The sequence below is a fragment of the Aulostomus chinensis genome, chromosome 14 (assembly GCF_037954235.1).
Source record: "Aulostomus chinensis isolate RoL2024-O1b breed Wild chromosome 14, RoL_Achi_v1.0, whole genome shotgun sequence".
Classification (NCBI taxonomy): domain Eukaryota; kingdom Metazoa; phylum Chordata; class Actinopteri; order Syngnathiformes; family Aulostomidae; genus Aulostomus; species Aulostomus chinensis.
In genome coordinates, this window is record NC_141333.1 from 21,446,679 (window position 1) to 21,470,564 (window position 23,886).

At 48.6% G+C, this 23,886-nt stretch overlaps 3 protein-coding genes across 7 annotated transcripts; 2 read left to right on the top strand and 1 right to left on the bottom strand.

Annotated features, from left to right (window-relative positions):
* Window positions 1-753: 753 nt before the first annotated feature.
* Window positions 754-11,669, top strand: LOC147250146 (uncharacterized). Of its 2 annotated transcripts, XM_086224377.1 has the most exons (6): window positions 754-917; window positions 4,412-4,630; window positions 6,903-7,355; window positions 7,401-7,499; window positions 9,017-9,174; window positions 9,331-11,669. In XM_086224377.1, the coding sequence occupies exons 1-6, from the start codon at window positions 848-850 to the stop codon at window positions 9,373-9,375; spliced, it is 1,044 nt and encodes a 347-aa protein (XP_086080503.1). In that variant the 5' UTR covers window positions 754-847; the 3' UTR covers window positions 9,376-11,669. The 2 variants fall into 2 exon arrangements, with proteins under 2 accessions (XP_086080503.1, XP_086080502.1); XM_086224376.1 differs by having other exon boundaries at window positions 6,903-7,499.
* Window positions 11,670-12,964: 1,295 nt separating this feature from the next.
* LOC147250147 (uncharacterized) lies at window positions 12,965-18,727 on the bottom strand. Of its 3 annotated transcripts, none has more exons than XM_086224373.1 (12): window positions 18,163-18,727; window positions 17,124-17,454; window positions 16,899-16,938; window positions 16,667-16,809; window positions 16,485-16,566; window positions 15,372-15,540; window positions 15,074-15,147; window positions 14,869-14,945; window positions 14,700-14,791; window positions 14,535-14,623; window positions 13,994-14,146; window positions 12,965-13,201 (listed from the first exon to the last, which is right to left on the bottom strand). In XM_086224373.1, the coding sequence occupies exons 1-12, from the start codon at window positions 18,372-18,374 to the stop codon at window positions 13,023-13,025; spliced, it is 1,641 nt and encodes a 546-aa protein (XP_086080499.1). In that variant the 5' UTR covers window positions 18,375-18,727; the 3' UTR covers window positions 12,965-13,022. The 3 variants fall into 3 exon arrangements, with proteins under 3 accessions (XP_086080499.1, XP_086080500.1, XP_086080501.1); XM_086224374.1 differs by lacking the exon at window positions 18,163-18,727 and having other exon boundaries at window positions 17,124-17,230; window positions 17,310-18,006; XM_086224375.1 differs by lacking the exon at window positions 18,163-18,727 and adding an exon at window positions 17,743-18,001.
* mmachc (metabolism of cobalamin associated C) lies at window positions 17,221-22,399 on the top strand. 2 transcript variants are annotated; one of them, XM_086224378.1, is made up of 5 exons: window positions 17,221-17,537; window positions 18,237-18,434; window positions 18,607-18,759; window positions 18,874-19,050; window positions 19,277-22,399. In XM_086224378.1, exons 2-5 carry the CDS (start codon window positions 18,327-18,329, stop codon window positions 19,457-19,459), a joined length of 621 nt encoding a protein of 206 aa, XP_086080504.1. In that variant the 5' UTR covers window positions 17,221-17,537; window positions 18,237-18,326; the 3' UTR covers window positions 19,460-22,399. The 2 variants fall into 2 exon arrangements, with proteins under 2 accessions (XP_086080504.1, XP_086080505.1); XM_086224379.1 differs by having other exon boundaries at window positions 17,252-17,357.
* The last annotated feature ends 1,487 nt before the right edge of the window (window positions 22,400-23,886 follow it).

Consider the following 23,886-nt stretch of genomic DNA (forward strand, 5'->3'; position numbering starts at 1 on the left):
CATGTATGTATATGTACATTATATATATATATATGTGCATACATATACGTATAAATGCTTTTATATAACATGTGTAGATGTTATATATTATATACATATACATTATATATACATTTCTAGTTTATATATAGTTTATATAACATATACGCTAGAAAGGTTCCGACGGTTTTGGCCATTTTTAAACTCCGGGGCGACGCGCCTCTCCAGGTCGTTTTAGAGCAACAGCGCCACCCTCTGGTCCAAAGGCCTCAGCACAAGACACTGAAGCCCCCACAGAAAGCGCCAGTCATGCAAAAAAGAAAAATAAATTAGTGTAATCTATACAGCACAGCGGAATGTGAAGATTGTTGCCTGAACAGAAATGTTACGTCTTAAATCACTTCAAAACCATCTCGGAGATCTCAGATGTGCTATTATTGATTATTAACTGATTATTGCAGTGAAGACTGATTCACCACAGTTAGGATTCAGAAGCAATTCCCCATGACAATCACACGTCATTAGTAGACCACAAACATGCTCGTGACATCCAAAGGGTCACTCATGAATATATTTACTTCTGTGCTGTGTGGTTTGGGATCTAGGGCACCGAGTCAGACCCACGGACTATTTTGAACAGAGAACACGTGGCACTGTTTCTGGAGAGAGAGAGAGAGAGAGAGAGAGAGAGAGAGAGAGAGAGCGAGAGAGAGAGAGAGAGAGAGAGAGAGAGAGAGAGAGAGAGAGACTCTCCTCCTCCAGCTCGCTCAGCCACGCACACACACTGGCAGAGCTGCAGGACATCAGTCGCTCCGGGAGTCGCGGACCAGTCCGGTGCAGAGAGGACAGCAAGCAGGAAGCGTCAGCGATGATGGAGACTAAACTCTGGATATCCCTCTGCGCGTTGCTGCTGCTGCGTTTGGGAACCGCTGATCACAGTAAAGTATTTATTTATTTATTTTTGCCATCTTTGTTGGTCACTCACTCACGATCCCAGCCTCGCGGGTCTCCCCTCGACCCTCTACCGGCCTGTGGTGGCGGATGTGCCGCTAAACTTTCCAGGAAGGGAGTTTTCAGAAGATGGACACGATCTTTCTCAGCGCAGCCACCTCTCCGTTCATACCTCCTGGCTTTGTCTCAGATCTTTAACACAACTTCCTCCTCTTCCTCTCCCGTACTCTGTATTTCACACTTCCCCTTCTCTCCACTACCTGTTCCATACACTTCCCCTTCTCTCTCTCTCTCTCTCTCTCTCTCTCTCTCTCTCTCTCTCTGCATCATCACCTCTCAAACAAAAAGGAGAACGAGGCTGTTGACATCTGAGAAGGTTTTGCTGGGTAGAGCTGCCCCCGTCAGCTCCTCCCGCAGAGACCAGTTCTGTGAATGAGAAGGGAAGTAGATTGTGATGGATGCCAGCTCTGCCAGAGCAGCAGAGGTGCAGGTGGATGGCAGTGACCAGGCTTCTCACACCTGTGTGTAACCTACTGGAGTGGAATCATAACCTGCAGGAGTCCAGGAGCAGGTTTTAGGAGGTCAGGCAACATGAAGGGACCTTGTTTCTGAGGGACTAATCGTTCCGGCTCCACAGTAACCTGCTCCACGTCCCTCAGGTCTGCAGTGGCCCAGACAACCTCAGCATCCCTGTCTGTCTCAGGGTTTTCCTCCTGACACTCGTTCACGCAGCGTGTGAGTGTCACCGTAGGAATTTATATTTCAACAATGATGGAACAAAGTGAAAGTTGGGGAAAATGTGTTTATTTTGGAGAAGAGTTTCCCGCAGGTTGCTCACCTTTGCGTGAAACCTGTTCTCCACTTTTTGTTTTGCCTCTACACATTCACAACTCCTTTTGTGTTTGTATTTAGTAACAATTGTCCTCAGAGGAGAAAATTTCTCTTCAGCTCACAGAAATTATGAAACAACTTAAGAACAGACCAGTCGCTTGGTAGTAAAATCAGACAAACTCAGGAAAGGCTTCCATGATACATGAAGAAACAGCTCATACCTCCTCTGATAGCACAGTAACCCACGTGTACCTGTTTAAATAGTGATTGGCTTTAATTAGTGAGAATATTCATCAGAGTTTAGAATTGGAATGTAAAAAATATGAAAATGAAAACAGACAACAAAGTAAACCACAAAAATGTAGCTGACACTCTTTAGTGAGCAAATGTGAGTCAACGTGGGGAACGTGTTGAGGTCAGCGCGGCGACTGAGTTCATGTCTGTGAATGAGGGGATGCGCTTGCTGTTGTGAGAGGCCTGACAGAGGAGAGGAGGACACCAGACACAAACACTGCAACTGCATGCAGATGAAACACCTCACTTCTCAGAGGAAAACCCCGTCATTCACGCAACATTCGCCACAACCACGCGTCAGTGAGAGGGGCAGCGGCGGGATTTGACAGGCCCGGTCAGATGATTTCACACAAAGCTGCAGCAGAGAAACCGTTGGTTCTCTTTTCTTGGTTCTCGGGACGTGAGCCGTCTCCCCAGGTGCCTGCAGCACTGATCCCAGAGCAGCCCTGTAATATCTGGAGGGAGGAGGGGGGCGCAGTGTAGGAACAGTGTTTCTCTGTGTAAATGCACACACATACACACACACACATATATATATGTGTGTGTGTATGTGTGTGTGTGTAAGAACTCTTTTGACCTCTCTTCGAGCTAAAGAAAAGGAACAAGTACAGTCAAGCATGTCTGCCTATTTACAAGTGGGTCTGTTTTTCTATCACTTCACCCCCCCCCCCCCCATTAGCTGATGACCTGTGTGAGTGATCATGGAGGTAATGAGAGGCATCATGGTAATGTGTTACTGAGCGGTAATGACTATAACATTGCATTAGTGCTCTGGCTCTCATCAAAGGGAAGCAGAGAAACAGAGATGGGGCAGCGTGCTGCCGTCCTGAAGACATCAGGACCAAACCAGATAGATTAGAGTTCTTCCTTTAAATGGTAGAACTTCCAACGAATGACTGTGGTGTCACGTGGGTTGTAGTGGATGCAGGCAGAGTAGCAGAGTCCCTGTTGAAGGAGCAGTTGTGCTGTACTAAATTTGACCGAGAGGTCATGAGGTGATGAGGGGGAGAGCATTTGTGCGACATCACATGAAGTGTTTTGCTCTTTCATAAAAGAAGTGTTGTGGTGTTCGCTGCTGCCTCGTGATGTACTTGTAAATATAACAGCAAACGACCACTGTAAAGCAGGAGCCCCGATGTCAGAGGCGTGTCAGAGGATGGGTGTTGCAGTCACACTGAGCTGTGCTGTGGTGCTCTCACATTGTTGTCGTCTTTCATTTAAGGTCTTAAGATCGATGTTGTCAATTCTAAACGTGTTAATATATTTCTGTGCTTTATACTGACTTGCGTCCAAGTGTGACTTTTTATCATGGATTTTTCTTGATCTCAGGAATTGTTTGATTGTGGCTCACAATCTTACAGTGTTAAAATAACAAGTCAGAGTCACAAAACGTTTTTTGAAATATTTGAAATGTCAGCTGAGATAAACGGCGATTGTGTCTCTCAGCTAGCATGATATACAAACACAGGGCTGATCTTCCATGTCGCTCAGGCCTAAATAGAAGAGTGGACTGGGTCATATTTGTTCAGACAAGTCATAAGAATGCACAACTTCCAGATTTACAACTATCACTGCTGTGTTTTCTGATCCAGGCGCATGTTGTATACTCACTCACCCGACACAAGAGGCTTCATCATCCTCATCCTTGCTTAGACAGGTGGTCTGCTGTGGTCTCAGTCCTGTGTCTGGCCCTGCTCCCGTCCCCCAACCGTGTCTTCCTCCCTGTCAGGCCATCAGCCAGGTAGCCAGGCTACAGTAGATGAAGGAAATCAGTCAGACAGGCAGACACACAAAACCAGGCTGCTGTCAATAATTGTCTCTTCAAGTGTATCCTGAGGCTAAGACCTGGAGTCAGACAAGTGTGTGTGTGTGTGTGTGTGTGTGTGTGTGTGTGTGTGTGTGTGTGTGTGTGTGTGTGTGTTGGAAGAACAACCAAAATTAAAGACAGTATTATCAAAGCAGTAAAAGCGCTGGCTGCTTGTGGCTGTGGCGAGGAGCCGTGCCCTGTGGTCTGCAGCTCGACCCATCGGCCTGTTCCTTGGAAAACTGCTAGATTAGGAAAGTCACACAAGATAACATCTTCTTATATAACAAATGTTGCAAAGCTTCTCTTTATAAGGACACTAAACTCTTATTTATTCCAGAGCAGCCGCTGTTGTTGAAGGGTGTATCTCAGGGATCTTTGCTGGTCAAGTGACTCTCCCTGGCGTGTTGGGGTTGTGTTGATTGGTCTTGGTGAGGGAACATAACCTGCTGCCTCGTGTTTACTGAGAATAGTCCGGTTTTATTCAGTCCCTCTGAGGACATCACCAGGAACGGACAATTATTCCGACCCTCTCTGTTTGCCTCTGTTCAGGTGAAACCCACTCTGAGGTCCTCTCCACCTCACAGACTGGAGCTACTGCTGCTAATTTTGCTCCCAGTACTCCAACCACGCAGTCGATACTTGGCTCCACACCTGTCAGTGCCACACCTGCACAGCACAACCCCGACTCAAGCAACTCAAGTTCAACTGGCAGCAACAGCAACACAACTCTAACTTGGGAAACTGCCTCTGTGACTCCCCACAATAATGGTAAGTTGTGGTTTTTGTTCTGCTATTGCTCACCAGGGAAATTCCTCGAACAGCCGCTGCCTGCAGAGCTGAGGACTGTTTTTGGTCTTCATCTGTATCTGTCAGACTGACACTGACAGGGTTGAAGTGTTGACAGCCAAATCACACACACCGCACACGCAGAGACAGAGAGCTCACTGTGGTAACCTGGAGCACAGAGAAGAGGATGGTGGGAGACGTAGGCAGGAAGGGTCAATATAAATGAGTCAACTCTGCAAAGACTGAGCTCAGAGTGAGGAGTGATAAAAAGCCGTGTGACTTTTGGCATGGAGGTGAGAAAATGGACTTAGACCCCCCCTCCCCCACTCTCTCTCCTCCACACACACACACACACGCACGCACGCACGCACACACACACACACACACACACACACACACGCACACACACACACACACTGATGCTTGACTCAGCCTTGCGCATTTCCAGGCATGTGAAGACGATATCAGGCTGGAGTTTCCTGCAGGGCTGAGCACTAGCTAGCCTCACACACCGCTCCTGCTTTCCTGACCTCTCCCCAAAAACTGGTCAAAAATGTTAGATTATAACATAAAATGTTGTTATATTTTTTATTTCTCCCTCCACAGAAAAATTACACAGAAGTATCATTTAGAGGTTAGCAGCTCTATGAAGCCTGAGTGTTACACTGGTGCGTTGAGCCAATGCTTACAATGAAACAAGTGCTGCCTTCACATGGGCTCGTGTTTAGAGTGTTCACAAGAATATGAGCCCCCCCCCCCCCCCCATCTTGTGCGATCCATGAACTTGTAAGAGGAGATCTGCTGAAAGCTGAAGCTCTCAAGTCCTGTACGCAACTTCCCATGTCATAAAAACAAGTTTCATTCAGAGGAGGTAGAAGCTGAGCAGCTACACATGTAGCATCTCTAGCAACAACATGGAGGCCACGAAAGCTCGATGTCTCCAGTGGGAACTTCTGCTTGGCCATAAATTCAGCCTGTTTGTATTGAAGCAGCACTGGAACACTGCTCAGTGGCAATGAAAGATGTGAAATAGGACACACTGTCACTGCCCTCCATCAAGCTTTTAACTAAACTGTTGGTTCAACTTGTAACAACTTGTCTAATCACAGTGGGAAAAGTCAACGTGCTGAAAACAAACACAAAACAGGCGCAAATGCAGGTGTGTGCAGTGGAAAAGTGGGATTTGTTACTTTAGCATGTTAGCATGCTAGTATTTCAGAAATAACACTAAAACAATACATCTGAGGCAGGAATGTCTGAAGCTCAAGAGCCCAAATGAGAATGGCACGAAAGATGAAAGCACTGAGCTCTTAGTTTTTAAATGCGGAGGTCTAGAAATGTGTATTGCATAAATTATAATGGTTTCATTTACAGGTTTTTTTAATCACTCCTGAGTTATAACAGGAGTGCTAATATGTACTCCATCCCTCCATGTTCTCCCTCTTCTCCTGTTGAGGGTGGTGGGGCTGGAGCCTATCCCAGCAGCCTTCCCCCTGGACAGGTCACCAGTCCATGTCAGGGCCAACACATAGAGACAGACAACCATTGGCTCTCCCAGCCACGCCTACGGTCAATTTAGAGTCTGGATTAACCTGGTCCCTCTTGATGTCTTTGGACTGTGGAGGAAGCTGGAGTACCAGAGAGAACCCAGCAGGAACAGGGAGAACATGGAGACTCACCCAGAAAGACCCCGTGCTCCAGCTGGGGCTCCACCCACAACCTTCTTGATGGGGGCCACAGGGAGGACCACTGCTCCACTGTGGCGCCGCTAATATGAACTGTTGTAATAAAATGATGGAAGACTCTGCATTTGTAAGCCTTTTTCCTTTAGGTGATTATTTGATAAACCATATGGCCATAGACCAAAATGGTGGACGACTGAAATTTTCATGTGATGATGGGAGATGATAACCATTGCTGTCTACAAAATATCCAAAAGTTAAGACGTTTCTGTTTTGGAACAAAGTGGGGAGCTGGTGGACAGACAGACCGTCGTGGCCGTCCCCAGAGCCAGGGTGCAATTATGGTTAAAGCAAACTGCTGATAATCCACAGAAGCAAGTCGACGGTTTTCAGGGGGATGTTTCTCCAGTAGAAAGACGTTCAAGTGAAAACAGATGAGGCCTCTGGGTTAGAAACATTCCCTTCACCTCCATTTCTCAGAGGGAGAAGAGACAATCTCGGATCAGACATCACACACATCAGCTTGGTGAGTCGTGCTTGACTGTAACACCACAATCTTTATCTTTCTGCAGAAACCAACATGGCGTCTGCCTCTGCGCCTTCCCTCCCTGAGGTGATGGCGAACCTGACTCATGACGTGACATCACAGCCTCCAGTTCCTGTGTCAGAGAGCCACAGCCCCGCCTCTCACACCCCCCCCACCACCAGCACTCCCGACCCCATACTCATACCTCTCACACCAACCACAATACACCACCACTCTGTCGTGCCACCACCAAGCCAGCCCACTGTCGCCAAAACATACTCAACTGCTTCTCCCCCGACGACACTCACGCCAAAGGTTTTATCACCCAAAACCACAACAGAATCAGCCACATCCAGCACCAGCACCAGCACCAGCTCCCCCCGAGAGCCCCCCGCATCTCAGACTCACACGCTACCACAAACAACCTCACAGCCAGACACGCATCTCCAGGCCTCCAGTGAAGCCCCTCGTAAGACCCCCGCCACCACCACCACTACTCCCACCACCACCACCACCACCACCACCACCACTACTCCCACCACCACCACCACCACCACCACCACCACCACTCTGCCAAGCAGCTCCTCCACCCAAGCCAAAGTCCACGCCAACACTCCATCACAGCTGAATGTGAAGGGAGACAGTAAGTACATAAGATCCTGCGTCCTGGTGTATAAATGTGTTCTGGGCTCTTTCACTAACAGAACCCAAACGGGCCCAACAACAACTGCAGCGCTGTTCTTTGTTTTCAGACACAAGCCAGCTCTGGCTTGTATACACACAGAGACAAACACACACCACACGTCCCCCCCGTCTACATACTCTACAAGTACTGTCACCACCAACCGCTCCACAATCGTGCCTCTGTTTAAGGAAGGGGACAGAGGCAGTCTTGGGATTCAGGTCTCAAGCCTTGTTTTTTGTCCCCTGTCTGTCTGCTGAAATATTTAGAACAGTGTAAGTTTCTGTATCAATTCTGGGGCTATACAGCAGATTCATTTTATTCTTCCTCCATGGAGCTATTTTTCCAGGACAGCGTTGCAAATGGAGGAAAACCAATTCTCTCTGCCTCTCTCACTCAGCGTGGTTTTATTAGGCCATGCTTGGCACGTGGCCTCTTTCCATTAGCCGGAGAACGAGGCATCGCTCTCTGCTCTGTGGTTGTTGTTACTTTCATCCTGAAGACATAAAAATAGCCCAGTTTACAAAACAAACTTCCTTAGCAACATTTACACGCATCCACGTGGAGAGGTTAAGCAGGACAAAGTTTCTGAGTAACTTTTACAGGCTTTAGAAATAAATGAACTTGTTCAGCTGTTGTCTCCGTCTCAACATACTGCCGTCCGCAGTCAGGAGCAGCTTTCAAGGGACACGCCAGCCTTTGAGGAATATGCCATTTGCTGTCCTTCCCAGAGCCAGAAATGAAGTTAGATACCAGCCAAGCATTAGTTAGCGAAGCTCAGTGAACGCCGTCGGTCTCCCAGTGGTCTCCCCAACTGTTCTAGTCTACATGAATAAAATGTGGGTTGTGGACAACGTTATCATTAATAATAATGGCAATTTAAAATTACGAGAAAATGTAATTTTTTTGAATCAAAAAGTTGGAATTTCTTGCTAAATGGCTGTGTTTGTGTGTGATTTCACACAGCTCCTCAAAAGCCAAAAGAACTGTGGATAATTAACACTCATCGTGGTTGAACTTGTAAACTGGGATGAGGGTTATTACTTCTGAGCAAATCAAGATCCTGAACCGGAGGGAGGAGGAGCTACAGGCGAGCAGGCCCAGAGCTGCCCATCCACTATCAGTCATTGTGCTTAGGAAGGTTCTGGTGGCTGCTGTTGCAGGATGTGCTGCTGATGGAGAATTGTTGGGTGGAGGTTCATTGAAGGAGGGAGGTGCTGGACCTGCTCTACTTGGACAGAGTCAGGACAGAACTTTGGTTGGGGTTTGGTGCCACAAATAAACCTGACTTGACTTGACTTAGCTAACTAGTTGTCAGCTGGTGTCTGTGGGTCTCAGCTCCAATGCAGCATAGGAGAGACGGGTCTCTGTCTTCATGTCTGGCTCTGGGGACGAGGGACTGTTCAGTAACTGCACCATGGCTGCTGTTTGGCACTGGGTACGCCCTCCCAATGTGTCCCCCTGTGTTTGTCTCCTAGCAATCATGGTCCATGAGTCTCTCAAATTAGATCCCCTCCTGGCTGGCTTGGTGTCAGCCTTCATCATCACAGCCGTCATCATCACGCTGCTCCTCTTCCTCAAACTGCGCAGAAGAGACAACAGACCGGAGTTTCGCAGGCTGCAGGACTTACCGATGGTGAGCGGCGTGATCACTTCATCTCTCAATGACATGCATACCAGTTAATAACGATGCAGACTCATTAGAAAGTAATCAGTCGCAGTTATTAATGTGGTCTGAAGACAGAGGACTTGGACTCATTGGTTTTTATTTTTTTTCTTCCTTCCTGTGCAGGACGACATGATGGAGGACACCCCTCTGTCCATGTACAGCTACTGACACTGGAGGCATGATGGACACTCCTTTAACCCAGGCTCAGACCACAACAATCCCAACTGGTCTCTCTCCCCAAGCATCTAGGACTCAAGTTTCTGGGTTGCTGTCATTGATCCAGATCATTGACACTCAGGACAAGACATGATGGAAGCTGCAGTGGACAGTGAGGACATCCCTCATGTCAGGTTCCCCATTTTGTTGTCTGTTATTAGAAATTTTCCATTTTTGCAGCAGGAATTTAGATTGCTAGGGTGAAGACAGAGACAGTAATTAGGGCTCTGTTCCATTTAGCTGGCCCTGGACATGCTCATGTGCACAATGGCTGTTACACTAAATAGAATAGGACCATAATTAATGATGTCACCCATGTTTACCCTCCTAGGTCATGTTAACATGGCAGCTGTGAAACGCGCTTCTGTCCATTACTACTCTCCCTCCTGCTCTGGGGGGTTTGGTTTTGTGTGGTATATTTTTGATTCCCCTAAAGTTGACGCAGACCCTCCCTCTGCTGCCAGACTCCTACCTGAAGGCACTGCTCTAATTTCCTTTTGTCAGTTCATGTCGTAAAGTCTGGCAGATCACAAGTCTCAGAGCGCAGAGAGGAGAACCAACCTACGCCCCGATCTCAGTGTTAATCAGGCTGCACTTTACTTTTACCAAGGTGGAAGACTAGACTAATACTTTTTATGACAATATTTGAGTTTTGTATTTAAGGCCTAGCTGTGTGTGCATTTATAGGTGTGTGTGTCTGTGTTTTTTGTTGGAGGGGGGTTATTTAAAAGCTGAATTTTCTGTGTTGATTGTCCAGCTGTCTTCCGGCAGTTCGACATGTGCAATTGAGATTCTTTCCTGGAGAGAGTGCCTTACGCGTCTACATGTAAACCAACTAACTCCCACATTCACCAGTAGTTCCCAGTACTACCAGTGTTTCCCAGCTTCACATGCACTCAGGGCGAGTCAGCTGCTCCGACTCATCCTGGGCTCAGCCACCACCAGGAACTCCCCGATAGCCTCCATGCAGTGTTAGCATTGTAAATACTACTGATGACTGCACCAAGCAAAGACAGCTTCCTGAATCTCTTTGTCTAATGGCTGTTTGGGCATTTGCCAGAGAACAGATGGAACATGCTTCCTGGACTGACCTGTTCTCAGAGGCCATGTTCTACTGGCTCTGATGTGTCAGCCCTGCTGTATGTTTGCTCTGGACATGAGTGGAAGTGAGACACCTACAGGACAGTGCTTCAACTGGAGAACAGCTGCAGTCAAACCGAGTCCTGATTTCCATGTTTGGAAGAACTGTCCCGTCCCCGTCCCCGCACTTGTGCTACTCACAACTTCTGAATTGGTAATTTCCTAGAAGGTCTGAGTTCCCAGGCTGAGTACAGGAGGTCATGTGTTGGGGGAATGAGGCAGAAGTAGGAGGTGGCAAAGGCAGGAGCCGCCTGCACAAACACCGATAAGAAAGTGGAGCCAATACTTGAGATTGACCTTTCACCTCTGTGCCCTAACTCACCAAATAGAAATTTGCCTCAAGGGCAACCCTAACCTAGCACTGACCCGAACCCTAATCTTGCCTTAACCCTCAGACCCTGGTCTTCCCCTTAACCTAACCCTGACCAGGCCCTAACCCAATCCTTTGCCTGAGGCTTTCTGCCATCAAGCCTTTCTGCAGGAAGTCAAGCAGGAAGTCTAAACAAGAATCAGAAAAATGACGGCACAATGACGGTGACATGGTTAGAAAGATGCTGGTGCTCACCAGACACTTTTTCATGAGCTCCAAAGAGATTCTGTCTTTCACTCGTCACCTCTGGGGCTCAGTAAGTCAGACAGCCTCACACAGGATCCAGATCCAGGTTCGCTGCGTTGAAGCCGTGGTCGCCAACTGTTGCCTGCTAACTTTGTTTCTATTTGAACTTTGTCTTTTGATTTTCTTACCTTTTTTCTGTCATGGAAATGAAGGGGGCTTTTTATCAGAAGACTGACAAGACTGGTGCTTGACACCTCCAGGCTCGGGTGCGGCGCTGCGAGTCTTCTCAGGAGCACACCGGAGACAAACTGCATTCTTCCCAATCTCGCTCCCATTTCACGTTTTGATGATGGTGTTCAGTTCCTGTCATTTTCATGCTCATCAGCACCTTTTTCTTCCTCGTCAGCCACTCATTCTGATTTGTGCACTTGACAATACTTTTATTTCAAAATTGCCAGGATTTTCCCAGTAATTCAAGTGTAAGCGATCCCGACTGCTGAGGCTCTGCTGCCGAGGCGGCTGACCGACTGTTGGTGTTTCATGATTAAAGGTATTTTGAAATCCACTTCTGCACTTCCTGCTTCCTATTTAAGACCTCTGGTGTTGATCACATCAGACCACAGCTTTGCCCCATGGAGGAGAGTCAAAGCGTTCTTTTACTCAGACTTTTGTTGAGATAAAACGTTCTACTGACCCTGAGTCAGGGTGCTGCACCATATTTGGCAAATCCAATAAACCTTCAGTTGAGGGCCGTTATCTGTCCAGAATAACAAGTGAGTCAGTTCTCCAAATCTTCATGTGACATTCCATGTTTTATAGAGGGTCTTTTTGGAGGGGGGGGGGGGGGTGATCTGGACACCATGTGCTGTCGATTGCACCACCTCGACCTCCACCTCCCCATCAGTTCCCCTAGGACCTGTGCTGTGGTCAGGGTCCTCTATGGGGGGTGTCTGGATGCTGAAATATTGAACAGCCTGATTCATGTCAGACGCGCCAGCATGAAGGCACTCTGGTCTGAGCTGTGGGAGGCTCCCGTTGCGGCGGCGTGCGGGAGGTGCCTCCACATTATTAACGGCTTGGATTCCTCCTGGCGCTAACGCCAGCTTCATTTCCTGGAACCAGACCATCCCTCAGCAGACCAGGTTTTTAAAGGTAGAGCATGACACCTGATATCACATCAAGCATGTTAAAGTGCAATGTGACAACTCATTTATTCAAAATTGACACTGAAGTTGATTTAATCGTACAGCAGGCGGCCCCCTGCAGAGGACCCTGATCGGCGGGGTCCTAACCCTGCTGAAGGGTCTGAGCCAAGCCTGAAACCACCCACAGAACTGTTTTCAATCTTAAGTAAAAAAAAGAAAAAAGAAAAAAGGAAAACAAACTTCGTAGTTAAGCAGGCTGATCACTAAGCTGGTGACCCCGGCCCTGAACGCACCCATAAGCTGTTGTCAGGGGAGTGCAACACAGAGCGTGGGGCAACGTTTCAAGCATCATATCCTGGTAGCGACCCACTTCCACGAGCCTGTAGCCACGGTCAAACTCAGAGTGAGGACTAAACCTGCAGAGGGGAGGCCACAATACTAATTCACTTCCATCATCATGAAGAAAGCTGCTTTGTTGTGAGAGTCCCTCAGAGAGCCTCCTCCCAGAGCCGCCAGCGAGAGAGCAGATCAGGCGCCGCTACGACAGCTCGACTGGCGTCTCAACAGTCTGCGCTGGCTGAATCTTTGGATGCTTGTTAAATCATGATGCGATAACGGGAGGTCACGTGGTCCAGGCAGTTTAACAATCATGTGACAAAAACAATAACTTTGACACAATGAAGAGTCCATGTGTGCTGTTACCACAAATTTATAACAGGATTGACATTTTCCACACTGCTTTCACCTTCTAAAAAAGGTCAGAGGTCATCAATGCTCAAGTCCGATCCTAAATCTGCATTCACATCATCGAGAATGTAACCACCATCCTCCTCCTCCTCCTGCTGCTCCTCATCATCGTCATCATCCTCCAGATCAGTTCCCAGAAGAGTGTCGTGAGTCTGTCCTGACCGACTCCCTGGTGGCTTCCTATGAGGAGCTGAAGAGGTGAGGAGCAGAGATGCACTACTGACCAGGTGTCTCGCTGCTGTGTGACCAGTTGGGTCTGCTTTGAGGACATGCAGGCCGTTATGGTGTGTGTGTGTGTGTTTGTGTTTGTGTGTGTGGAAACAATTGTGAAAATAGCTCTGCTGCACAGGCCCAAATCACTCTGGGAAACATTTACAACACAGATTACATCTCTTCCAGGAACACTAACCTGCTATTACAGTAAGTGCATTTACTTGCTGTTTCTCTCCCTCTCTCTCACACACTCACACACACACACAGCCTACAAAGCTGTTCTCATAAGTGCTTTCTTGACCATGACACAGCCTCTCCTGATACATACATATACTGACAAACTGCAGGAAAATGTTGACATTCCCCACGTATGCATATCCTCTTTCTTTCTGAGAGGCTCAGGACGTGACGGCAGTGTTGATCTTCTCATCTCACTGTTGGCAAAAGTGAATGAGAGGACTTCCCCATGTGGAACCATGCTTTTAACCAACTGTATGCTGAGATGGCAGGCACACAGATGGGTGCTGCCTGTGGTGAGTCAGACCTCCTGGGATGGGGGCTGAAGGGCGGGGCTGCACATCTTATCTCGCTATAACGGCCATCAGTTTTTACCCAGCTGGTGCCGATGTAATGGCCAGAATATGTTGCTGGTGTGAATGTAGCAGGACAGAAGGCTTGTCACAGCGATAAGATAGAAACGTGTGGCATTGGTGACTCAGCGTTCTGCGCTCCAAGCTGCACCTGTCACCGAGCCAACATCAGTCCTCACCTGGGTCTTTGTCCTCCAGCCATGAGAGATCGTCAGAGCTGATTTCAGCCAGGCTCAGCGTTGTGCTCAAGTCCTCCGAGTCAGAGTCCCGCTCTGCTTCTTCAACTTTGGGCCCTCTGCCATGGCTGCGAGGGGGAGGGAGAGGTGAGGCCCCTGGACAGGGTTGATATGACACGGTCAAACTGTGCGTTAACGGTGACACACCCTCTTAAGCAGGAGAGTCCAAGCACGTGGGCGAGCGCCTCAGTTTAACTCAGCTGTTCAAATTCATCGTTCCAACTGTGTGCTCGTTCTTTGAGTACAAAATAAAAAGAAGTAGCAATGCATGTTACGATACATGTGTCATGTAACAAAAGCTCAACCTAATTAAACAGGACGATGTCGTACATGTAAACCAATCAGCATCCAGGACTGACGGAGGACACTGCTGCTCCTTTCAAGCCATACTTCACCCAAAAAGTGTATGTTGTCTTTCAAGTACTCACTAATTAGTCAGCGCACGCATGCGTGTGTATTTGTGTGTGTCAGGGGAGTGGCTTGCCTGAAGAGTGCACAGACAGCGAAGGTGTTGGTCCACGTTCTCGGAGCATCAGACACTTGACCTCCTGCTTCAGTTCTGACACGGTCGTGCTGATGTAAGAAGTTACACAAATTGTAATCCCAAAAAATACCTCACACACACACACGCGCACACACACACACACACCTGATGTGGTGAACTTCTTGCTGGGTGTGGGAGCACTGACAGAGCGCCTTGGCCAGATCAGTGCTGTGGGTTCTGTATTTGTCTGTCAGCTCCTGTGAACACACAAAAGCAAAGGTTACACATCTCAAAGGGTACAAAGCTCACAATGAACCTGCAAACACGAGCTTACATTGCAGCTGCGCTCGTACTGCCTCCTGGTCTCTCTGGCCTCTGACTGCTGCAGGAGCACGTCCTCCTCCTGCCTCCCTGTCAGGGGGCAAACACAGAGCTGAGCAAGACTGGACTTGTCTTCCCTTTACAGGCCAGAAACCGGCTTAGAACATGTGCAGTCCCGCAGGATCCGAGGACAGGTGAGATGGATGTGAGTGACTCACGCAGCCGCTGCCTCAGTTGGTCCATGTCTCTCCGCAGCTGCTCCACCTCCTGTCGGTGGAGCTTGGAGCTGAAACTGAGAGAGAAAAGCGTTTCACACTTTGCTGGCTGCTATTGTGCTCATCAGACGACTGAAGGCTCTCAGGAGTCTTTGCTATGAAGGAATCCACTGTCAGTTATGTTCTTATACGCGTGTCTTTGGCTTTGAATTTGGCGACAAGTGTTGCAGGCCAAATGGCCCACTTTTTTTTGGGCATTTTCTTTACATGGTTCCATAAGTAGCTGGACCTCCCCCCGCACCTCTCCTCCTGGTTCTCTAGGGTGGTGGCTCTGAGGAACTGGCCCCGCAGGCTGCTCAGCTCACGTCCAACCTCCCTCTTCAACTGCTCCATCAGTCTTTCTATTCCTGGACTTTGTCCCCTCTCTCTCTCAGTGTCCCTCTGCTTTTCACGCAGCTGGTCAACTTCCTCTGGAACAGAAGAGACATTACTGTGGACTACAACGAGGAACACATTTGGTATGGATCCAAATACTTTACTGAAAGTCTTCAATAGTGAATGTCCTCATGTCTCACTACATCTCAGATTAGAGCAACGATGAAGCTGAACTGTCACTGAACATTTATCCATTCAGCTCATACGTTTGTCACCCTGATGTGAAAATGTGGACACATCTGTGAGGACGGACTGATATATGACGTCAATGAAGTCGGTAAATTTCTGATCGTTAACAAAAGCCATTTCCTGCCAGTCCTCCTGGATTCTGACAGCGTCTCGGTCCAACCTTTCCCCAAAGAGAAGCTGATGTGAAGGCAGCACTTTTTTGTTACCATGGTGTCTTCAATCTAAAGTAAAAATGGTGGCATAAAATGACAACATCCCATAATAATTATATTTTCACAGGTATTGGATATTAATTGCTATATTAAAGTTAATGTTGATTTTCATCATAAAAACATCTTCTCATTTTCATTGGAAAGCCCAGTAAAATGATAATGGTGAGATGTTCGTGGGTCCTGACTGCCTCACAATCAGCCCTTCAAAATGACTGCTTCGTGAAGCTGGGCCCGTCGAAGCTGGGCCCGTTGCAATTACTTGTGCAGCCAGGAGCAGCGCGCTTGTGAGGTTCGTGAAGCTTCAATTACGGCGTATTCATGCTTATGGGGCGAGAGCCTCCTCGGGGACTGCCTTGACACGTCTGAATCAGTTCAAGACATTTATGAGCAGCAGAATGATGGGAACAAATGAGTGTGGTGATGATTTATTCACGTTATATGCTTGTTGTCCATGTGACCTGATAACTGCTTTGGGTGTGACCGGAATAAACAGAGCTGGAACTCACAGGAGTCTGAAGTGACAGTGTCAGGTGCTGCTGTATTTGAGGCACGATGACGTCACGAGCACGCCAGGTTACCTTGCAGTGACTGGATATGATATTGTTGAGACTGACGCCCCCTCTCCATGTCACGCAGCTTCTGGGTGAGCGACTCAATCGCCTTAAACGGACATTGAAGGAGGAAATTTAGAATTCTGCCCCAACATGGAGGAGAAGTGCATCAACGATTTCATTTCACTGATGAATAAACATTCACACACCTGGCACTGTAACTGGAGCTGAGACTGGATGGCAGCTACGTCTGCCCACTGCACACCTGCGCTGACAGATGGAGGAAGCTGCCGGGGAAGGGAGGCTGGAGGGGGGGGGGCAGGAAGGTCCAAGGCACGAATCCTCTCTCTTACTGGACACAAATCACGAGAGGAGCACACATGGCTTCATGACCGTGACGGTGAAAGCACACACACAAACCACCCACACTGTGTTACACACCTTCTCCTCTGGGGAGTGGAAGGGTCTGGGTCAGATTCTCCTGAGGGCAAAAACAAGGCTTCATCATTCAAAGGAAATTCTGGCTACTTCAATTTGAAGAACTCAATTAACCTATGACAAGATTGGTGGAGCAATACTGCCACCTACAGTCTGCTCCAGGGTTTGTATACTCATTGAAGTACACCTGAGACAAACGCTTTCATGTACTTGTACACGTCTACTCACCCTCATCTTGGCCACGCTGCCGTCTGCTACCGACAGGATGGAGCTCAGCTGGCTCTCCCAGCTCATGACTGAGGTCAACCGGGGGGGGGGGGAAGCACCAGGTGAAGCTAGGGCACCAAACACGTCATTCACAGGCGCCGGTTTAAACCCTGGAAGCGCGCAGGTGTCGTGTGACCGTGTGGATACCTTCAACCACAGCACAGTGATGCAGGAACTCGACACGCAGATGATGAGGTGAAGTAGCTGGAATCTTGAGATGATATTACAGCTCGCCTGGGTGTGGGCGCCCTGAGCTGCAGCAGCCTGACTGAGCCACTGGTTTCCTCGTTGACTGACAAAGACACACCGTCAGATGGAGGTTTGACAGGTGGAGAACCGAGAGCACCAAGAGGCGGGCTATCCTTAACAGCTCATGTTGGTGAAAAGTTGTCCAAAGCTAATAAATGTTAGCAGCATGTTACTTTTCCCTCTCGAGCTCAACTGCGTTCTTGTTTTTACTTTAAGAATGTTGGACCCGTTTAGGGCCCCGTAGATTCGCTAACAGTTGATGAATTTTGTCGGAAAGGAAATCTGTCGTTGAATTATCATGGAAGCTCGATGTTTATGCTAGGCTACTTACAAAAACCTCCCGATCCACTTTTAAATCCAGGAGCCCATCACTGTAGCGTGATGACGTAAGGCGCAAGCGCAAGGGCCTCTGGTCGTTGTAGTGCAAGAAGTAACCTCTTATAACTACACATGCTCGATAGAAAATGAGTCGATGACGTCGTTTGACAAGTTTGTATCGTAGCTACCGGTTTGGATAGAAGATTCCGCGCAGTCCGAGAGCTTCAGAACGCCATATCCCATAATGCAAAGCTCTGCGACGCATACAACAATGGCGGCCTCCGCTTTGAGTGTGGAAAATGTGAAAGGGCTGTTGGGAGGATGTTTATCAAAACTGGGATTTGAAGTACACACACTGAAGGTATCTGGACTCTTATTTCATAGTATTTTTAGTGTTTGTTCGACAACAATAGCAATACATCCAAATATTCACCTGCTCGTCAGTACTGAGAGGTTGAGTCCCTGGGATAGACGCGAATATTCACTGTCCGACGCTCCTGTTCCCAGGTTGGCTGGTACAACGCCGTGTTGCCCCCCGCCCTGCGCCTGGCCTACCCCGATGACCGCTTGGCGGTGGTGGTCCTCAGCACCCCCGCCATGTTTGAACGAGCCTTCCTTCCCTTTATGGAGGAAAAAGGCTGCCATGGGATGTCTGACCCCATAGACCAGTGTGTCAAACACTGCGTCTCCTCTGCTGTCTCACAGGTGTGTGTGTGTGTCCTCCAGTGCTGTTGAAGACAACCTGATGCGGTCCTGGATCGCTTGCATCAGTGTCCTGGATGTGGGCTCATTTAACAATGTCACGGCCGCGCTGCTGCTGTTTCCAGGGTGACTTCTTGACACCTAAGCTTTTCCTTCTCCTCCCTCTCTCCTGGAGTGTTTTCCAGGGAAGAAGGTGGATGTGAGTTACGACTACGAGCTGCTGCCCAGCAGGAAGCCCAAGTTCCTGGCGCAGACTGCTGCTCATGTGTCGGGGGCAGCTTTCTACTACCAGCAGTCAGACATCGCAGACCAACCCTGGGCTGAGAAAGTAACCCTGATCATTGATTGGAGATGCAGCTGGTCTCTGTTTGATTGGAATTCACAGTGTTTGTCTGTTGGAGTGCAACTTTCACCTTCGCTGCGTCTCTATGTTTACCTACAGAAGATGTTCGGCGTGTGTGTTCATCCCCAATTCGGGGGCTGGTTCGCCATCAGAGCTCTACTGGTGTTTGACGGCGTGACGGTGGACTCAGACCTGCTGCAGCCTCTTCCTCCTGACTGCGTGCCCTCCAGAGAGGCCAGGATCCAGCTGCTGGAGGCGTTCAACTTCCACTGGCAGGTACAGGACTGCGGCACCTTTGGTATAGCTGGTCACCAGGAGCAGCCAGTGATGACGAGGGATCCGGGCTTGTTAGCAATTCAGATATCAAAGACGATTTCATCAAAAGTGTCAAAAGTTTTAAAAACCTGCAATTAAAGAATCGGAGATCAAGTCTTTGTTTGCCTGGCAAGTTCATGGTGATCATGTGACTGCCCCTGAAGTGTTTTATCCTTGTCATGATCAGGACTGGAGCTACAGAGACGTCATCCGTCCAGTCCAAACCTACTCACAGAGACAGAAGGACTACTTTGCCACACCGCCTTCCCAGCGCTTTGCTCTGCTCAGGACGTGGGCCTTGTTGACGAAGGAAGCCGATGAGTCTGATGTCGGCTCGGACTCGCACACGCAGCTGAAGGGACACACCTGACAGGACAGCAGCAGGGGGAACTGTGTCCAAACCTCCAGCGTGTCAGTCAGGATTTGCGTTCAAGTTCAGTGGCATCTTGAGACAATGGTTCAAGCTCGCCTCTTCCGCTCCTGAGAAGGGGCGTGTCTCTGTGCTTATTGAAAACAAAATGGATTCTCTTCTTTAGATACACAGAGGCTAGCTTCGCACAGTGAATGGTGGTGGGTGAGAATTGTTAGCGTGCCCTAGTTAACGGTCAGATCAGGTTCAGGATCTCGGTTTATCCAGAAGCTTCCCTCCTCATCCTCGCTTACAAAGTCGGCCATGATGAGTTAAAAGATCCATGTTAGTTTTGGTAGCTGACGCTACGATGGAGCTTTGAGGAGCGAATCCCTGCTGCCAGCAGTGATGCGGCCAAAGGAGTTGTAACATTAAAATAACTTGTATTTTTGAACTGTGACTTCATAGCAACGTTGTCAATGTCCCTGTTTATGTTAATACAGGAAATGACTGGTGGACAGTGTATGAAAATGTAGCTGTAAAACCAGGACAGAGACGATGTTATTGAAGTGACGTCGAAGCGGTTAATGGAACCTCTTCACGGTGAAATGGAGGGCATGCCAGTGGTGACGTGCACCTCCCAGCGTCTTCATGGTGTGGACTTCACCAGAAGCTGGTGTTCATGCTACTTTGTAGGTACTTTGTCTGCGTGAGGAGGGCAGCTCGCCTCCCTGGGCGTGAATGTAGCCACCGTACCAGGTGCCTTGGCCAGGTCTCTATAAGTTTCCTGCACAGCCAGGATAAATATTTTGTCTTACCTTTTTCAGTAAAGCGTTTTGGGAAAAATGCCCAAAATTGAGGATTTTGAACGAAATTCTAAGAATTTTCCTGCAGCAGAGGATGCTACGTTACAGGAAAGTGGAACGCTTCTGTTTGATTCAACAGTGAAACCATTAATCTAATTAAAAATGGATGTTGGCGAATCTCCACACGAAGCACAAAAGTAAGTTTTTAGTTCATCTGAGGTTTTTGCTGACATGGCAGAGCCAAGGAGCTGAAAGGAACTTCTCAGTGAGGCGAACATTTCAAAATGGCAGAAGTCTTTGTTTCCGTGACTGCACAGCGGTGTTGAGGGTGGACACATCTCAACTCTGTCCTAGAAAGTCATTGACGCTCGTCCCTCTCCGTCCATCTGTACCTGTTCATATTTCACACAGGCTGAAGACTTCCTGGTTCTGTCTCCAGAGGGTGCAGCCGCTCCCCGACCGCTGCTCCGTCCTTTTACGTCCATCAGACTCAACCTGCATTTTGGTTGAGTTGAACTTTGTGAACCGATTGTGGCAAAATTGTAAAACAATGATGTCTTGTTGTGAGCAGGGTGGAGATGAGTCCCAGCTGCTCCAGCAGCCCCCCCCCCCCTACCCTTCTACCCCCTCGTAGCTACACACACAGTAGAGCTGTTAAACTGGGGTGTGTGTGTGGAGGTTTCTGCTCATCTTGCGTCTCCTCACAGCCTGCAGTCGTCTCCAGGTTCCTCGCCTCCTCCGTCAGCTGGCCTTTGAGAAGCCTCCCACCCACAGGATCACCAGGATCTACCACACTGTTGTTGGTTCTTTGATGATGGTTCCTAATCCACGCATTGTTCCACCAGGTCCGGTACACTGGTCCAGTGTCCCCGCAGGGGTCACGTGCAGTGTTGCGCCTCTAGGTGTCACTGTTGTCCTCTTGATTGTGGCCCTGCTGCCAGCCTGCCTCAGTGAAGGGAAGAATTCCTCCTGCATCCACGCTGGATTTTGCTGCATGCTTTCCTGTTTCCTCTTTTACTCTTTCCTTTCTACATTTTTGACTCTTGGACCAATTTCAACACCTCCTCTTCTTACTGCATCCTGACCCCTTCTCCCTCCCGTGCTGTTCTGTCTATCTGTGTACTGAATCAGCATTTTGGAGCAGTATGCCGCAGGCCTGCAGAGAGGCAGACCACAGAGTTAATTATACTCCCACAGATACGCCATCTCCTCTATAACCCCCTCTCCTCCACCTCTCTCTCTTTTTGGGCCTGTTTACCACAGGAAATGTATTTGGCCCAAAACTAAACAAGGAGGAAATGAAATGTTGCTGAAAACATTTCTGTTTTTTTCAGTTTGTTCCTTCTTTGCACTCCTTCAGTGTGTTTACTGTAGCCTGGCTCCTCGGTTCGTTCTGAGCCCAGACATTCGAGCCTCTGGGCAGAAAGAGGGAGAATTGTTTTTGAAGAAATCAGAGAGAGAGGGAGAGAGAGCAAACCTGGAGTTCTCAGGGTTTGCAGGTCTGGCATCCAACTGCAGCTTGGAGATGCTGTGCAGGACTGCAGAGGCAGTTTTGGACTGTCGTGGGAGGAAGGAGGTTATGAAGACAATTAAAAGAAACTGCTTTGTCCTCACAATCCACATCGATACACAGACACACACACACACTCAAGTCAGCTGAAATAAACAGAAAACAACCAACTAAAAATGCGTGTGGTGTGAGGAGCAGTTTTAAGGCTCTACTGGGTGCTGCTCTCCACCCTGGAGCCCAAGCAGGGGACACCAGACAGCCGGGACACGATTGTGCACAGCGCGAGAGATGTGAGACAGAAGTGACAGATGAAAAATAAGAGGAAGAAAGTGGTGATGTTTCACGAGATGTGGATCAGTGAAGCAGCGTCGCCCGCCCACAGACATCAGTTAACGAGACAAGAGGGGGAGGCCAGCAGCGCAGCAGCTGCAGAGGAACTGAGCAGGGATGCGGGGCCCAGCACTCGAACAGCACAAGTTTAGTTTGGAGGGCGATTGAAGAGAAATGAGCTTCATTATGGCTTTTTCTTGTCTTTGTTCTCTGCTTGGCCGACACACACCTTCCCTCTGTGTGTGTGTGTGTGTGTGTGTCCAGGGGCTTTAAATGTTTAAAACCCTCTCCTTATCACATTCTTGGCTTAGCATAATTAACCAATCCTCTGCCTCAGAATTCCCACTGCAGCCAATCAGTTGTTGGCTGAGACAGTGACAGCCAATGAGGAGGCTGATGGGTGTGAGGGAGGGGAAATCCCTGAATTAATTAAATAGTCAAACTTCATCATGATCAGCATCATGTCTCCCCCCCCCCCCCCCCCCCCCAGCATGAGCATGCCTTGAACATCCCAACAACATGTAAATCTCAGGCAGAGGCACAAATTCAGCCGTTAACCACGTCCTCGCACCAGCGGTCGGCTCTCGTTGCCACGATTGGCGAGCGGCTACTGTGCAGCAGGCAGTGACGGGTGAGGGGAGACGTGAGGGCAGCCTGCCAGGGGCCTGCGATCACCGCCCTCCCTTCATGAAACGAGAAGACTCGAGAGGGACTTTGTGGAGGTTTCCCACTGCGTGCAGGCGCTGATCCTGAAACAGGATTACTGCTGTTATTCCTCTCAGGGCAGCAACAGCAACCTGCACCTGACACGCCGGCGTAAACACGCCATCAAAGAGCAGGGTGGCAGGCAGACGCCAGGATTAACCCAGACTAAGGTTCCTCTTATATAAGCCAGTGTAGATTAGCTTCATCCCTTCAACAATGTGATGTGTTTAGACGTGCAGCTTCAGTGTGGAAGTACGTAGGTCTGCAGCATGAAGTACTAGCTGGAACTACTTAAGCAGCTGTGTACCTTTGGTATTCTGATCCACCTACTTGCTCACCAACATCAGGAAAAACCTTGAAAGACATGAAAAGTTTGTTGACTGGTGACTTCCTAGCACCAAATACTGGGATCAGGCATGGATGTGTAGAGACACAAAGAACATGAAGCAAATGGTAAGAATCAATGAATCTATGAATCGATCCATAAATGTGATCAGTGGTTGTTGTATTTGTGTTGTGGGCATGAACATGCAGGTACTCCAGGAAAGCTGCATTCATTTACTGCTCATGCCGGCTGTTTTTGTCATTTTCCAGTGAAATATTCAAATTAAAAGTTATGTGGAACGTTGAGACCTCAAATGAAGCCCCTGGGCCTGTCCTGGCCCGTCATCATCTTTGCTTTGGCCTTCAGGTGTGAACAGTCTTAACAGGCCTGATTATACAAAATAGGTTGGAAAAAACAAATTAAATTACTGTGTATGTGTTTCTTTGTTTTTTGTGAACTAATATAAGCCCTCTTTTATTACGTAGCATCCTGATTCTGTTCTCCTGATGAGGCACGAGGGTCCATGCTGGTGGTGTAGCAGGTGGCTCGTAGCACCGATCTCCTGTGTGCCAGTCCACCTCTCCTGGTTCCACCTGCCCTGAACTAAGCTGGACTCAGCAGATCCCACGCAGACAGCGCACCTGTGAAAACCTGGTCATATTTGGTTCCACCACCGCATGGTGTCGCCGCCCTGCAGGCAAACGGCCGCTGGTGACATGGTAGACCTTCGCTAGTCTGGTAGACGGGCATCTGCCTCCGCTCTGAGTCAGGT